Genomic DNA, 17,857 nt, shown 5'->3' with positions numbered 1-17,857 from the left:
CCAACTGCAGCATCAAGGCTGAAGGGAGACTAAACTAGAACATCTATTTTTTCCTCTTTATTATTAAAATCAAACATTAAATTACAAAAAAATAAATAGATTTTAACACAACCACAAGCATAAACAGAGGCTAACCTGCCAGCTCTCCGGGTGCTCATCTCCCATTGGGAGTCTAGGAGAGTTGTGTTCACAAGGATTTTAGGATCAACTACATACAGCATGTGATTATTCCTTACAGGAAGGGAAATGGACTAGATGATCACCATCTTCCATTTCATGAGTCTATGGAAGTAGTTATGGCTTTCTGTACGGTATTTATTGCTAGATGCATGAAACAAGTTTAGTACTATTTGCCTGTTTGTTATTGCAATGACAGTGCTGTTTGAGTTACTGCTTTTTGTTGGTCACTACTTCAGAGCTATTTGGCTTTCTTCATTAGCCAGTTGACACTGTACTAGCTGCACGATTTGAAGGTTTGCTCGGTCACTCAAAAGCATCTGACAGGCTGCCACTTGTGGCTGAAATACTGAGAGAATCACGCGTATCAGCAAGAAAATTAGCTAAAATTGTGATTAATGGATTAAATAATTATTTAAGTTGTATTTCTAGAAAGCAGGACCCTTCAACTTAATTTACTCTTCGCTTGTTAGTAAAAATAAATCCACATATATACCGTTCTCTACTGTCAGAATGTTTTCTCTTTCCTGCTCCTAACCACTTTCCCCTTTAAAATAATTTCTTTTTATTTCTCAAATAGTCAGACATCCAAAGTTGAATGGCAAAACAATAAAGCAACATGTTAGCGATTGTCAGTATAACGGTCATATAAGACGGTTATATACACAGGAAGCAGAATAATATTTCAAATCTTAAGTGAAATCCTGGCTCTATTGAAATCAATAGCAAAATATCCATTGACTTCAAAGGGCCAGGATTTCATGCCCTTATCTTTATCTACTTTAGGTAATTATATGGCCCCTGATACCATAGTATCTGAGTGCCAACACAACCACCCGCAGTGAGGTAGGGCAGTACTATCATACTCATTCTACAAATGGGGAACGGAGACACAGAGAGGCTAGGTGACTTTCCAATCACACAGGAAGTCTGTGGCAGAGCATGGAAACAAATTCTGGCTTCCCAAATCTGAAGCCTACTGCTCTAGCCACTGGACCATCCTTTTTTATACATTTTTTCATTAATAAAACCAAAAGCACTTTTTGAAGAGACTCTTTTTAAATAGGTAAGGGGTGGCTTATTACTAGTTTGGTGCTGAAACCATTAGTCCAAATGATTTGATTTATTTCAGTAGCAAAATTAAATAAAACTGTTTGAACCAATAATAATACGCAGGATTTCCATACAGTAAGTAACAGTAATGCTAAATAGCATTATGATTTTTGGTAAGACATAGACAGGAAATATACTAGGGATGAAAGATCTTTATTCATGCAAAATGTCCCTACTAATAAAAATTATGGAAACAGAAATCAGAAAATATATAATATTTAGGGAACAACTTCTCCAAACAGAATGTATTGCAAGCTTTTTCATTAGGCATCAGAAAGTCTTAATTGTCCAGACACATATGCAGCCATTTGATTGCACTGATTAATTTTACCATCAGATGCTACTTTCATTAAGTCTATTATAGGGATTAAATTTCCCAAGCTTCAAATACTATCACAAATATTATTTTTAAGGATAATTAATATTAATGAATTTTTGTCTATATCCTAGGTATATCAAACCTAAAGATTCCTTTGCCAACAGTGGAAAGTGATACTGCATGTACTCTTCCGCTATGAGAGAATCAAACTGTTCATAACAGAGTATCACCTTGAAAGCCAGAATAAAAACACCACCTTCTTTCTGAGGCCCTTTTATTTTCCTAAAATGGTTTCAGTTTGGGCATAAGGTTGAATCAGGGGATTAGCAGTAATTTTGTTATTATTTAAATATTACAGTGCTCTAGATATGAATGACCCTTTGTAGACAAAGCAGCAGCAAATCCCAGTAGATCTTATAATCTCAGGGCCTGGGCCTGGAAACACTACCAGACACAGTCCTTACCACTATGAGTAGTCTCAGCCAACTGATTCCTCATTTGGTAAGTTCTTGTGTTATATCGGATTGTTGTTTGTTTTACAGCACCCAAACTGTGCTAAGTATGTTATTAAAACACCAAAAAGACAGGTCCCTATCCTGAAGAGTTCACAATCTAAGTAGATACGACATAGGTATAAAAGACAAAGACAAGGAGTAGCAAGGGGCCAGAAGGATAACGGGTACAAATACAGAATCATGAGCTGACTTTGGGGGTGCTTAATGCATCTTGTGGATTTTTTCATGTATTAAATGTTTTGTCAGGTGGGGGTTTTGACTATGCAAAGGGGGACAAAGAGATGGTTGGGAAGGTGAGACGAATGGTCAAGCCAGAGGAGCAGAAGGGCGTGCAGAACTCAAGCGGAGTAGGAGGAAGGAATGAAAACTGAGAAGGGGATTGGATCAGAGGATATGGAAACTTTCACTTGTGTCTCTGGGTGGGCGTTATAAAAGTAAATGCCATCTGCTTGCAGGGGCCTACATTAAATTAGATGGTAGTCCTGTATCCAGATCACATAAATACCACTAGAACGATTGTTGACGGTGTTAGAAGAGAGGTTAAGAGCTTGTCACTGCGGAGACTTTGGACAGGGCAAGCCAGGCTGTGAATCTACAGTGCACTAGCCTGCCATGCACTAAAAGTTCCATAGTGCACTTTGACCTACTGTTTCTAACTTTTAGCTCTCATGGCAGTTACAGTATCAGAGTGACACCAAAAAATACTGAAATCCTGCATCCTGTTACAAATAGTGGTATGTCAAATCACACTATGGAACTTTTAATTCATGGTAGCAGGGTCCTCATTACCACATAGTACATGGCAGCCTGGTAGGCTGTAGATACACATCCCGACCAGGACCGGCTCTAGGCACCAGCAAACCAAGCATGTGCTTGGGGTGGCACAATTCCAGGGGCTGCATTCCGGGAGGTTTTTTTGTTTTGTTTTGTTTTTTTGCTTGGTGTGACAAAAAACCTAGAGCCGGCCCTGATCCCGTCTTGCTGTTCACTAGATCTCTGAATGGACATGCCCTTAGTACAGAATGGGCCTGGATGCTGTGCTCCCTCTAGATCAGGATTGAGGCACATTGATGGAGGTAGTGAGGAGAAGCTGTATCTCTTTTGTAGATACAGACCTTCAGTAACTTGTGATATCAGTCTGATATTCTCACACTGATGGGAACCAAATTATCTTAAAAATTAAAAAAAAAAGAATAAATAAATAAATAAATAGTCCTTTAGATCCGATAGATTCCACTATGTTGTATTCCATACTATTCACATGATCTGAAGAAACAACACTTCTTTGGACAGGAAAGTGCTAGTGACCATACACAAGACAACCATTTTCTTCTGCTGCACCTAGTAGAGGCAGGTGCAATACTGAGGTTTGGTGCTCATTCACTTAAGTCTAATCTGAGACATTATGCTCTGAACCCATATAAATTCACAACTTCTTTTTAAGTTTGGCCTTTTGAAGGGACAAGAGAACTGTTCAAGTCAGATTTTTTGCTATACAAGCATAGTTACTTATATGAAGTGAGAGCGCAAATTTAAGGATCCAGCAGAAATCTCCCTTTCAATATATTGGATAAACCCATATAAGCCTGCAAAACACTGCCAGAATAGAAAAGCATTTTTATTCTGTTTTCAATTACATTCTTATAATCTGATAGAATGCATATACATTATTATATTCAATTAGGAATTTTACGTTTACATGGCTACTTGCTTTTCATGAGACTTAAAACTTAATCCAAGTTTGATGTTATTAAGCTTATTTGAATAAAAGCAAGAAGAATATTTTATGCAACAGACAGAAAGTAGGTGTCTTGGGATCGGAATAGAAATGAATCTTAATAAAACTCAGGAAACCAGAGCACACAGAAAAAGCAGTTCACCCCCCAGCCCCCGCTGCCCCAATTTATTTGTTTTTTTTTTAAATCAAATAAGCTAATAAACCTACATGCATATTTCTTTCTTTCTAAATGTTTTGTTTGTTAATTTGTACACTTCTAAGGGAAAGAAGGGCTGAAGATTTAGAAAAACATAAGACTACGATTATTGGTATGTGTTAATAATACTATTTGTTTAGCACTGAAAGTGTGCTTGACATTGTGCAGTATCCAAAAATGCAGATGGTCCATGAAACACACAAAGATGGGAATAAGAATGATGTAATATGACATGTGGGAATATGAATGAAAATTGCATTAAATTAACGGGACACTGACAAGCCAAGATAGCCTCTTGCAGACTTTAAAGCTAACAGTTTGTTTCAAACCAATCTCCTGAACCCCCCTGCGTTAAATGTATCTGGTTCTCCAAGATGACAGCTGAACATATGTGAAACTCAATTCAGCAAAGCAATGGTATCACTATTTTATTAAGTCATTAATTAGATGTATTAAATGTGCTCTTCCACATAATTCCAGGGGCATGTCCAACACCAAATATAAAAACCCTACACACACAATCTGTCTCTTCTCAGAGGCAACCCCCAATCCCTTTTCCTCCTCAAAAAAGCCCAACAAAACAAAGCAAAACAAACAAAAATCTCATAATAAAGGATGCTTCATCCCATTCACAGGCCTTCCACTGTGCCCTCAAGGCCAATAAACTGAGACATCTCTATTAATGGGTAAACATCAAAAGGATAGGAGAATCAGTTTGATTTTGAAACTCTGGAAGCTTGCTTGAAATTCCAATCCTGTGTCCTAGAGAGTAAGAGCTCCTTCCAACCCACTCTGCTCTTCCCTATCTTGATCTGTTATTCCCTCTTCCAGAGGCAGCAACAAAATCTCTTCACTCAGGTAGGACAGTGGCAAAGGTTGACAGACCATTATCCCCCCTTCTTTCAGCAAGGTCTGTTTGGTGACAGTCTTCTCCCTCCATTAACTGTGGCTAGTTAGTAGAACCCAAGACTCTCACTGTTGACCCTACTGAAGAGGCCACCAGAGTGTAATGGAAACTCCCTACCTCCCTTTTCTGTCAGAACTAAAAAGTTAGGAGATTTGCAAACAAAGAGGCGAAGCATTTTTCTACAAAGTTCCCTCTAGTGTCAGTTTTTTTAGAATTACGTTAGTGTTTACCATCCATGAACAAAAACAAAAAAAATCTCATGAATCTTGGTTGAAAGGTGTTACTGTGCATAAATAGTGATCACTTTTCAAACTCAAATAGCTCAGTCATTATCATTTATGAATTCTGAAGTATTTCAATGTACCAGGATTCATATTAAGGAGTGAAGGCCTGTAAAATTTTAGTTGATAAAGAAAAATACATGTTTAGTTACAGGACTGTAAAAAAGAATCTATAGCCACACTACCCATTACCTTTGCTGCTGCTGTTATTGTTTGGTTGGTTGCATTTTTTGCTGTGTGGTGATGGTTTTTTATTTTGTTTTGCTGCCTATAAATTAACATTGACCAAACCAATTTAAACCAAGTTTATCACTATAATAATTTGTTAAAACAGAATGCTAAATTTTGGCCTCAAATCTGCACTGGTCATATTCTGAGTCTCACAAATTAAGAGTTGCTAAAAAGAAACCCTAACAACTTTCACTGGTGGTGGGGGAAAAAAAAAACAAAACAAAACACACAACTGCCACTCAACTTCTTATGTACTCTACATATACACAACCTCTACTATAATATCATCACCATGACACTAATATATTAACAAGTTTTATGGTTTACTATAATGAGGAGTGATGCATGTTATAATGAATTTTGGAAGAATTTCATCAACTGGACAATATTCTCAGGTACCTGTTACTGTAGCAAAACTGATTTGTTGGATATTTTAAGTGTGATTTTAGTGTTTGATCGAAGTGCTAGATTGAGAACCCCTGAGACTGAAGCCCTCTGTTTATCAACAGAAATCATATAGCATGAGCAGCAGTAGTCTAAGTTTCCCCACACTGTGCTACCAATGTTCCTCAACCATCTCCTGGAAGATCCACTTCTAAGGCTAAGGGGGAACTTCAGTCCACGGGCTTAGTCAGTCATTGGCCTTTCAGATGATACTGATAACAAAGGAGCCAATTCATGCCAGCTCTTATTGTGGTTGCTGTGCTGTAGCCATTGGGAACCTGGTAAATCGCCAAATACATTTTACATAAGCAGTCATCAGATGAAAAAAAGTTTCCTTGGGCTGCATTTGAACTGGAGACCTGTTTCATTAACAACTAGTGAGCCATTCAGTTGCTCTTTTTCTTTTTTTAAAAAATACTCCTGCTCCATTAAGCAATAACAACAACAGATTTTTATAACACTTTGGATTTTTATTTCACAAAGACAGAAGCCAGATTTTGCAGTTAGAATGAGTTTAGGGTTAAAGTAAGTACATACGTTATAAAGCATTCAATTAACATTTTTTTTTAATTTTTATTACACGGGATGTGATCTTGCCCCTATTTCATTCACAGAGAGTTTTGTAGCTAATTACACTGGAAGAAAGAATGGGCCCAGAAAATGCTGAATGGAAAATTATTTAACGTCCAATTGACATTAAATGGACACATCAGTGCTAAATTATTGTTGTATACTTTGATGCCTAGAAAAGACATTTCTATTCAAGAGAATTCTATATTAAGCAAATTGATATTAAGTGAGCTTAAGCATATCTGCATCTCACATTCTCTTCCATTTGGTAATAGAGGCAAAGTGGTTTGTTTTGTTTGTTTTTTGTTAAAGGACATGGCAGCCCAACATATAAGAGCATATTCAAACTCTTGTACAATAAAAATTCTTGGCAAATATATATCAAGGACTGTGCCTTAAAATCATATTCTTAAATGAACAAAACTAAGCCCAATAGAAATAATGACCAATACAACAAACCAAATCAACAGAAAAGTATCCCAAGGAGAAAAGGTTGGAATTGTAAAATGCCCAAGTTGAAGAACCAGCCAGATGCTATCACTCTAAAAATCTTCCACAGTTAAAGCCAACTGTATTCTATGTTTGAACACAATTGCCAGCAATCCCACTGCTAGGAGAAGTCGGCCAGGGGGGGAAAGAACAAACAATAACTTGTTGCATTTTTATAGAAACATTGATAACTCATGATTTATCTGAAGAGGTCTACATTTTTCTATAATACAGTATTAAGTATCCTGGGAAAATAGATATAATATTAGAAAACTGAAGCGAGGACAACATATGTGTACACTGTAAAACAGTTTGTAACATAGCTGATTAGTTTATCACTTAAGGATTGTGAAGCTGAATGATGGGAATGCTAACTTATCATCAGGGACGGCATAACCTTTTGTGGGCCCAGAGCCAAACACATTTGTGGGCCCCCATGGAGGCAATGGTGAGTGGCACGGGGAGGTCAATCCCCAGAGTGTGGGGCCATCCAAGGGCAATGGGGCAAGGTACAGCAGTGGTGGCCCCGCTCCGCCCAGCCCAGTGCGAGGGCACTATCTACAACCGGCAGTTGCCAGATGCACAGTGGCCTGCCCAGCCTTGTGATGCCAGCATGACCCTTGCCCTCGGGGGTGGGTCCATGCCATGCCACACAGTCCCCCCCCCCCCCCCAACACCCCATAGGTGCTGAATCCATGGGTGCTCCAGGGCTGGAGCACCCACAGAAAAAAATAGTGTGTGCTGAGCACGTACTGGCGGCCCCGCCGATCAGCTCCTCCCCCAACCCAACACCTCCTGCCCGCTGCTGATCAACTGTTCAGCAGCGGGCAGGAGGCGCTGGGGAGAGGGGGAGGGGCAGGGGCCGGAAGAGGTGAAGTGAGGATGGGGGGTGCTCGGGGGAGGGTGCGGAATGGGGCAGGAAGAGGTGGAGTGGGGCAGGGCCAGGGAAAGAGCAGGGGTCAAACACCCCCAGGGAAAATCAGAAAGTCTGCACCTCTGCAACACCTTCCTGACTCCCTATGGCCAGAGCCCCCTGGATCTGCTATGCCCAGCATTCCCCCTCACACAAATGCACAGCGCCCTGCACACCACCCCTGCCCAGGGCCCCCCAGTCCACAGCCCCACCACAACTGCCCAGCACCCCACACAGAACCCCCATTCCTTAGTGCCCCAACACACACAGATCTTTCCTGCCCCCTCACAGCTCAGGACACGCCCCCAGAGACCAACTCCCCCACTCCCTGCCTCCGGGCCGCATTCACTGGCCCTGCTGGGAGGCGACTGTCTCTGCTGGGCTGAGCCACCAGTGCAGCCAAGGGTGGTCCCGGGGTGGGGAATCACTCCATCTTTTGGGAGTGGCGCAATCAGCCAGGCCAGGGCCTGCCCAGGCCAGGCTCGCTCAGGACCCACTTGCCTGGAGGGGCCCAGCCAAGCCCCCCACACTATCCCCTCCTTCCCCAACTGGCCAAGACTGACCAGGCTTCTGCACCAGTCCCAGGCAGCTCAGCTCCGGGGAGACAGGCAGGGCCCCACAGGTGGTGGGAAGCAGAGACTGCCTGGAGCCTGAGGTGCACTGCGGTCTGTCCAGGGGACGGAGAGGAGCCAGTAGGTGGGGCCAGAGGGTGGAGAGGAGCAATTGGTGGACATGGGGTGGAGGAGCAGGCTGGCGGGGTCTCAGGGCACAGTGTAAACAGAGCAGGGGCCCCTTCTGAGCATGGGCCGGGCTCCATGGCGCCATTGTAAATACAGCACTGCTTATCATAATTAAAAGTCATGTGCTAAAATTCCAAACTAGTTGGTATATTTTCTGAGTTAGTTAGTTTGTTTTTAAGATGGAGGCTACCATTTCTAAATGCATTTAATTGCTGGAGACTTTGCTATTGGGCAGTGCAATGTACACTGACAAATATGGAAGAAACAAAGATTTTTCTCTCTACATATACAAAGGATGTATAATGGCAGAAATAATTTTAGTGATCTGGGGAGCTACCAACTTGAGATACCTTAAAGTGATTGATTTTCAGAGAATGGGTGCTCTGTACTTTCACAAAAATCAGTGGCCTTTAAGCTGTCTCCATTTGGCCATCCAAAAACGGAGACAACTACAATCACTAGTCATTACTCCAGCGTTCTTAATATCTACAATCTTCCCTTCTACATAAAGTCACTAGATGGCACTGCATATCTAGCTAGAACAATAATTTCTACATACTGTAGGAATTCTAGAATAATAACTATTACATTCACCCTGAAGCGCAGAGTATGTGCACATATTTGTGGCCTCTGTCAATCCTCTTTACAATAAAGCTGTTGTGAATCACCATCTGAAGGGAGGATGATTGGTTTGTCATAGCAATTTGCAGCATCAGGAAATAGATAATGCTCACAATATAAGATAGAAACTAATGTAGGGGTCTTGCTATTACATTTCAAAAAACAAAATGGGCCCAAACCTACTTACTCACATGAGTATAGTATTATAACTAACCAATGCGGAATTACTCACAGGAATCAGAACTACGTGAGTGGAAAGCATTTGCAGGAAATGCTCATATATTAATACATAAATACTGTAGTTGTGACACAAAACATAAAGTTTTGGGAACATTCACACACACAGGCCCCAAACTGGAAGCTTGTGCTCAAGTCCATCCCTATTTAATATAGTGCTTAGGAACATAAGTAAATCCCACTGCAGTCAATAGGACTTAATTAAGGCCTGGTCCACACTAACCCCCCACTTCGGACTAAGGTACGCAAATTCAGCTACGTTAATAACGTCGCTGAATTCAAAGTACCTTAGTCCGAACTTACCGCGGGTCCAGACGCGGCAGGAAGGCTCCCCCGTTGATGCCGCCTACTCCTCTCGCTGAGCTGGAGTACCAGCGTCGACGGCAAGCACTTCCGGGATCGATCCAGGATCAATTTATCGCGTCTAGACAAGACGCGATAAATCGATCCCAGAAGATAGATCACTTACATCCGGACCAGGAAGTAAGTATAGACGTACCCTAAGTCATTCAAGTTAAGCACATGATTAAATGCTATGCTCAATTAAGACCATAACTGCAAAAGTTTTGAATTGTATGTAATTCCCTGTTTTGGGTAATAAAACGGAGGGAACAAAATAGGATAAAAGTCTTTCCCGGAGAGCTGAGAACCATTACCGTTTGCTTACAAGTCTGTTCCAGTCTCCAATTAGTTGGTATTTTCAAACACGTGTTAGTGCCCTTAAGACCAAAGTGTCTTATTTATAATTGTACCAGCCTATCAGACAAACTTTCAAGTAGACCATTTCACAGGCTAGTTAGGACAGGGGTACAGGGAATGTGTGCGGGGGAGGGAAGTAAACTGGACACAAGAAGCCCTTTACACTCTTTCAGGCAAAAGTGTAGGAAGCAGCAGAATCTTGGTGCTTGCACTTCCTGAGCACATCGTGAAGGGAGTGTTAGCACTGCCAGGAGTTCTAGACAACCAATGCCCATATCCCCTTTGGCATCTGCTAAAGGTTGCTGGTTTGTGTGAAAAAGCACAGTGAACACTTTAAACGGATATAGCAGCTACCACCTCAGAGCTCCTACTCCAGAGATCTTGGGGGCAATCTACTTGCCTCTTTTCTCAACAGGAAACTGCTGCAGGTACATTGTATCACCACACAACTCCAACATACCTTTATGGAAAAGTCCTGTAGAATTTAATAGAGATAAAACCAATAAGGTTATATAGAAATTACTCTGAAAACCTATGGAATTTTATTAGGAGTGACAACTACTTAACATATATTTTAACAATCTTATAAAATTCAAGAGCAGGGATATAATTTCCTATTCAATTCTGTAAGATGGTTAAAACACTTACAGGAAGATATCTTGTTCTGTTAAATTATATAGGACTTTTCTCCATTAGTGAGATGCCTCTTTAGAAGCCAGTGTGACACCTGTATTATGCACAGAGCAGAATACAGCAGACAGACTAATTCAGAGCTTTCTTTTGAATTAATCAAATATGCAGTAATTTTTTAAAAGGCATATTCATTTCACCATGTTCAAATGCAATTTTCAAGTACAGAAAGGGCTATCCATACTAAAACCAAGAGAGTGGGAAGCATTTATGACTAATTCATTAACGCCAATTTTAAAACTGCAATGACAAGGCTGTTTCCCTGTTCCTTCAATATTTAAAAAAAAAAAATCACAAACATCTTCAATGATATGAAGTAATCACTTGTTGGGTCTCACTTTGTAAACCTAGATTCTAAAGTATTTCAAACAAGGAAACTTTCTTCTGTGCTGTGTATAAATTCATGCATTAAAATTGGCCAAAGGTAGTTATTGGAAATCTCATACCAAAAAGTTCCTCTATGACTATCAACTTTGCATGTCAAAATTCCCAACAGTGAGCTTTTATAGCAACTATAAACTGTACAAATAAGGATTCATAATGGAATCCCCAGCTTAAGAGAGCAGTTGCCTTTACTTATCTCTTGATCCTGACTTTGTAAGTCCTTAGATGGGGTCACAGCACACGTTACTGGTGGATTTGATACGGTCTTACATGATCTTCTCATAAACAAACTAGGGAAATGCAACCTAGATGGAGCTACTATAAGGTGGGTGCAAAACTGGTTGGAAAACTGTTCCCAGGGAGTAGTTATCAGTGGTTCACAGTCATGCTGGAAGGGCATAATGAGTGGGGTCCTGCAGGGATCAGTTCTGGGTCCAGTTCTGTTGAATATCTTCATCAATGATTTAGATAATGGCATACAGCAGGGATGGGCAAACTATGGCCCATGGGATTGCCACCCCCAGAAGAACTGCGGCCACTGGGAGCTTCAGGGGAAGTACCCGCAGGTATGGAGATATACCTATCTCATAGAACTGGAAGGGACCCCGAAAGGTCATCGAGTCCAGCCCCCTGCCTTCACTAGCAGGACCAAGTACTGATTTTGCCTCAGATCCCTAAGTGGCCCCCTCAAGGATTGAACTCACAACCCTGAGTTTAGCAGGCCAATGCTCAAACCACTGAGCTATCCCTCCCTTTCAGTGAGGGCAGCATGCAGAGCCCTCTGCCCCTCCCCGCCCCCCAGGGGCCACAGGAACATGGTGCCAACCACTTCTGGGAGTGATGCGGGGCCAGAGCAGGCAGGGAGCCTGTCTTAGCTCTGCTGCACACTGCTGCCACCCTGGAGCTGCTAAAGGTAAGTGGCGCCAGGCTGGAGCCTGCACCCTGAAACCCTCCTGTACCTCGCACCCTAACCCCCTGCCCTGAGCCCCCTGCCACACCCCTCCTGCACCCGAACCCACTGCCCCACCCCTGCTGCACCCCAACCCCCTGCCCTGAGCCCGCACCTCTCCTGCACCCCAACCCTCTGCCCTGAGCTCCCAACCCCTTGCCCTGAGCCTGCTGCCACAGCCCGCACCCTAACCCCCTGCCCTGAGCCCCCTCGTACACTCCGCACTCCTCCTCCACCCCAACCCCTGGCCCTGAGCCCCTTCCTGCACATTGCACTCCCTCCCACACCCTGCACTCCCTCCCGCACCGGAACCCTCTACCCCAGCTCTACATTCATGACCCTGCATGCAATTTCCTCACCCAGATGTGGCCCTCGGGCCAAAAAGTTTGCCCACCTCTGGCATATAGAGTACACTTATAAAGTTTGCGGATGATACCAAGCTGGGAGAGGTTGCAAGTGCTTTGGAAGATAGGATTAAAATTTAAAATGATCTGGACAAACTGGAGAAATGGTCTGAAGTAAATAGGATGAAATTCAATAAGGACAAATGCAAAGTATTCCACTTAGGAAGGAACAATCAGTTGCACACATACAAAATGGGAAATGAATGCCTAGGAAGGAGTACTGCGGAAAGGGATCTGGGGGTCACAGTGGAGCACAATCTAAATATGAATCAACAGTGTAACGCTGTTGCAAAAGAAGCGAACATCCTTCTGGGATGTATTAGCAGGAGTGTTGTAAACAAGACATGAGAAGTAATTCTTCCGCTCTACTCCGCTTTGATTAGGCCTCAACTGGAGTATTGTGTCCAGTTCTGGGCATCACATTTCAGGAAGGATGTGGACAAATTGGAGAGAACCAGAGAAGAGCGACAAAAATGATTAAAGGTCTAGAAAACATGACCTATGAGGGAAGATTGAAAAAATTGGGTTTGCTTAATCTGGAAACAGAGGGGACATGATAAAAGTTTTCAAGTGTGTAAAAGGTTGTTACGAGGGGGAGGAAGAAAAATGGTTTTTCTTAACCTCTGAGGATAGGACAAGAAGCAATGGGTTTAAATTGCAACAAGGGAGATTTAGGTTGGACATTAGAAAAACTTCCTAACTGTCAGAGTGGTTAAGCTCTGGAATAAATTGCCTAGGGAGGTTGTGGAATCTCCATCATTGGAGATTTTTAAGAGTAGGTTAGACAATCATCTGCCAGGAATGGTCTAGATAATATAGTCCTGCCATGAATGCAGGGGACTGGACTAGATGACCTCTCTAGGTCCCTTCCAGTTCTATGATTACACAACTAGTTGCGAGACAACAGTGGAACACTGGGTACCAGGATTCCTAGGTTCTTATACAACACCACCTCTCCTCTCCCCAGATACATACATATATACAGGCCCACACACAATGATGTCAGTAGTCTCAGGCACCAAAAACTTCTCAATTATTCATTCAAAAAACATGATGCTATGAGGCTCAAACAAAGATTGGCTTAACATTAAGGTAGTCATCCTGACTGTTGAGATTACTGACTGGATGGATTCAAGAAGCTTTACAAATATTTCCAAAGCTAGCTAAAAAAGCCTACGGCCAACATTTCAAAATTGTCCACTATTTTTGGTTGCCAAACTTGATAGAGTATAGCTATCCATATCTCAAGCTGGATATCTGAAATACTGAGCCACCAAAAATTAGAGGCCACTTTTGAAAATGTGGGTGTAAATATTTAACTGCTTCATTCATCTAAATTTAGGAATTTGTATCATTTTGCATTTATATATGCTACACAGAACAGAAGAGCAAAACACGGGAAGTTTTATCTGTGCAACAGAAATAACTGTAACTAAACCACCAAAGGGGATACTTTCAAACACACAACTGTCAATGAGAGACACCTACCTCACACTAAAAGTCAATGGTAGTTAGATACCTCACTGCCATTTGTGCCTTTGAAAATGTAACCCCCCTTAAAGCCACAAAACTTAGGATAGGACAAAAATGTTATAAGTCCAGCACACAGGAACAAGGATCCCCAAATTAACTGTTAGTTACAATTTTTTACAAAAGATGTCTACTGCATTATTATTAAGTGACGGGAGTACAATATGGGCCTAACCTATGGGCTTAAATTGCAGCAAGGGAGGTTTAGGTTGGACATTAAAAAAAACTTCCTAACTGTCAGGGTGGTTAAGTTCTGGAATAAATTGCCTAGGGAGGTGATAGAATCTCCATCATTGGAGATTTTTAAGAGCAGGTTAGACAAACATCTGTCAGGGATGGTCTAGATAATACTTAGTCCTGCCTTGAGTGAAGGGGACTGGACTAGATGACCTCTTGAAGTCCCTTCCAGGTCTATGATTCTATGATAAGTGAACAGAAAATCTCACCCAGGTTTTGATGGGCTTTGGATCAGGCCCTATATGAGCAGATGAATACCATGCCATTGTGGGGCGATTGTAATCACATTTCAGTGACAAATGTAATCAATGTGTATTTTTTATGCAGCTGGTATTTATTTTTTTCAGTGCTAGAGTTAATTATAATGGAGCACATTATCTTGTTTGTCTAAAAAGCTATAAAGACAGCTAAGATCAGTTTGCATACAGTCTCCATGTCAGCTGCTCAAGAGGTCATGAAGCTGTAAGGTACCCCTCCTCATCTTGTGCCCCCCATGCAGAAGATGGGCATAATCTGAAATCTTGAGCTGTAAGGTTAATGCTGCTACTAGTTTCTGCAAAGAGGAAGTGGAAGAGGTCTGGACATTGTTCAGTTCTCACAGAGTACAGCCACAAGCAGAGCTAGCCATCCATCCACATGCTGCACCCTCATAAGTGAAGGCTAAACTTCCTGTGAGCTCAGTGGAGGTTTGCATCACCCCCAGACTGAACAATGATTACATGCCAGAATTGGGCAGAAAAAAAACTGAAGATGGTATTGAGGTGGGCAATGTGTGATGAAGCATATGCCCACGGAAGAAAAGTGATAAGTCTTTTGCAGGAAATACCTATGTTACAAAACTCTCTCAGAACAGGACTAATTTCTGAATCACAAAATGGGTTATCTTTATTAAACCAAATATTTATTAAAGGAGTGAACTAGAACCCAAAAGTTAAATTAATTTCTTACTTTGAAAGGGATATTGTACGGCATTTAATTCATACCTTTCAATGGGACACTGTCGACTGGTCTATTTTTAAAAAATGAGTTAAAAGTACTTTCAGGTAGTACACTGGTCCCCTGTCAGTTTGTGCACCTTTACAATAATGCTTTCCTGCTGTTTTGTAAGTCATTTTCTCTTTTCTCTTTTGCTGCATGAAAGACCCACACAAACAGCAGCAGGGGAAACTGAATAATGAACTATGCAGGAATAAACCATGAGAGCCGACTAATGTGAAAGATTAAACTAAAACAACGGAGAAAAATGTTTTGCCTCTCTAATCAGTTGCATTTATAAGAGTTGGAGGTGTCTCTTGTACCAACAGTAGGCATGCATTTTTTCAGACAAAAGTGTGATTTTTAACTCAATGGTGTCCCTTTAAAGTGTAACTACATTTTCTTGCCTGCAATTTTGTCAAGTAACTAAATCTTATATGATGGTATCTAGATAGAGTTGCCAAGATAAACATTTTTGCTTAACTTAATGCATTCTAAAAACCACAGCAAAATAGTGATTATGCAACTAACAACATTGGACTAAACTCATTCCTGTTATAATTGTTGTAGCCAATTAATTTATATCACAAATTAATTTGGCTAACCCACTTTAAATGTATGTGATCTATTTCTTCATGTTAATTAATGCCTGAGTTTGAAATTTAGGTTACTTCATTTTCAGGCTACAGTTGACAACAACAGAGAAACTGATGAAGTTTAGAAACCAGAAATTTAACAGGATAAAAAGAATAAGTCGCATTTTCTCTCTTTAAAGAGAATGTCTCTGGGTAAATGCCTGGGCTTGTGCTTGGCCATGTTGTGGGTAAACTGTATAAGAACGCAGTCTTGCAGCTTCATAACAACATAAGAACGGCCATACTGGGTCAGATCATCATCCACCTAGCCCAGTATCCTGTCTTCCGACAGTGGCCAATGCCAGATGCTTCAGAGGGAATGAACAGAACAGCGCAATTATTGAGTGACCCATCTCCTGTCGACCACTCCCAGCTTCTGGCAGTCAGAGGTTTAGGGACATTAGAGCATGGGGTGGCATCCCTGACCATCTTGGCTAATAGCCATTGATAGGCCTATCCCCCATCAACTTATCCAATCCTTTTTTTGGACCCAGTTACATTTTTGGCCTTCACCACAACTCCAAGCAATGAGTTCCACAAGTTGACTGTGCATTGTATGAAAAAGTACTATCTTGTTTGTTTTCAACCTGCTGCCTTTTATTAATGAAGTTGCTAGACTTTAGAGAAAGAATGTGATTATAAAGCAAGGCCCTTGGAAGCTCAGTGCAAAAAATACTTTTGCTTGTCACTAAATTCAGCTACATTGCATCTACAGAAACAAAAATAATGTAAAATTGATATTCAGCACTTAACTAGCATTTCCTGCTAAATGATGTACAAAATAAGATTACAGTATATTTGGGGAAGTGTAAAATGCACTTTTAGTTAACTGTACAGAAAAGCAGCATCTAAATCCAGAATACTTACATTATTGCAATCTCCCAGGAAATATAGTGCAAATCCATCAGCTTTTGTAGCTGCCAAAGCAATAATAAAAGAAGTAATTGTACTCAGAGGGAGAATCAAACTTTTGCATGTTCTCCAAGGTGAAACCATAGACTCATTCCACTTAGGACAATCAGCTAAACTTCTGAATGTGAAACACCATTGCTGTATCCCCTGAAACTGCACAGAAACCCTGCAAAGTTAGTGGCATATGATAATACTATCTGTTTCCCCCCAAAAATTTAATATATTTGATACATAATTGGAAGCTGCAACCTGATAAACTTACCTAGTCTTTACTTCATGTCTAGTGAATATTACATTGCATGAATACATATTACAGCATAATAATTAAGTAAAAATACACATCCACAATGTAATAATATAGAACATAGATAGCACATTTTCCATCAACAGAAGAAAAGTTGTTTCCCATGTATAGAGCATAAATATCTCTGTCCTTGCCTTAAGATACATAAGCATGGCAAAACAATGAATAAGCCTCAAATGCTGCCACTAAGTGTGTATGACGGGATTGTTTCTAGTTTCTATGACATGTGGAGGCCTATGTTTTCCATAGCTGTTCTGTATTAAATACATTAAGACACTCCAGGGAGTAAATATCTGCTGGCAATTACTGCAAGACTCAGGTGGTGTTGTGAGGCATAAGGCCAAAGGCTAAGTGTTTAAACACGAAAAAGTGCAATAATTCCTTAGAAATAAACCATCAGAGGTATCTTATTGCTAAAACGAAAAAGAACTCTCGGAAATAGAAGAACACATCAAGCCTGTGCTTTTACACTCAGCATTACAAAATAGGCTTAACACTTTAGGCACAAGTAGACCTCTCTGTCCATCAGTAATGCTATCTCCTGTAAATACACAGGTCTGAATGATTTCCTCATTTTTATGAACAAATAAAACACTCCAGGCAATGCATTTCAGGGAAATGATTACATTTTGGGGGCGGTTAAAGTC

At 41.0% G+C, this 17,857-nt stretch overlaps 1 protein-coding gene across 5 annotated transcripts in view; it reads right to left on the bottom strand.

The window, feature by feature from the left end:
* PDE10A (phosphodiesterase 10A) overlaps positions 1 to 17,857 on the bottom strand; it is a 534,797-nt gene that overhangs the window by 69,878 nt on the left and 447,062 nt on the right. For all 5 annotated transcript variants that reach the window (XM_054023695.1, XM_054023697.1, XM_054023694.1 and 2 more), the window contains exon 5: positions 16,862 to 16,911. In XM_054023695.1, the coding sequence (XP_053879670.1) occupies positions 16,862 to 16,911 (50 nt within the window). The remainder of the gene's footprint in view (positions 1 to 16,861; positions 16,912 to 17,857) is intronic.

The sequence above is a fragment of the Malaclemys terrapin genome, chromosome 3 (genome assembly GCF_027887155.1).
Source record: "Malaclemys terrapin pileata isolate rMalTer1 chromosome 3, rMalTer1.hap1, whole genome shotgun sequence".
NCBI classification, from domain to species: domain Eukaryota; kingdom Metazoa; phylum Chordata; order Testudines; family Emydidae; genus Malaclemys; species Malaclemys terrapin.
Note: the sequence above shows the minus strand (reverse complement) of the source record. Positions and strands in the feature narration are given on the sequence as shown.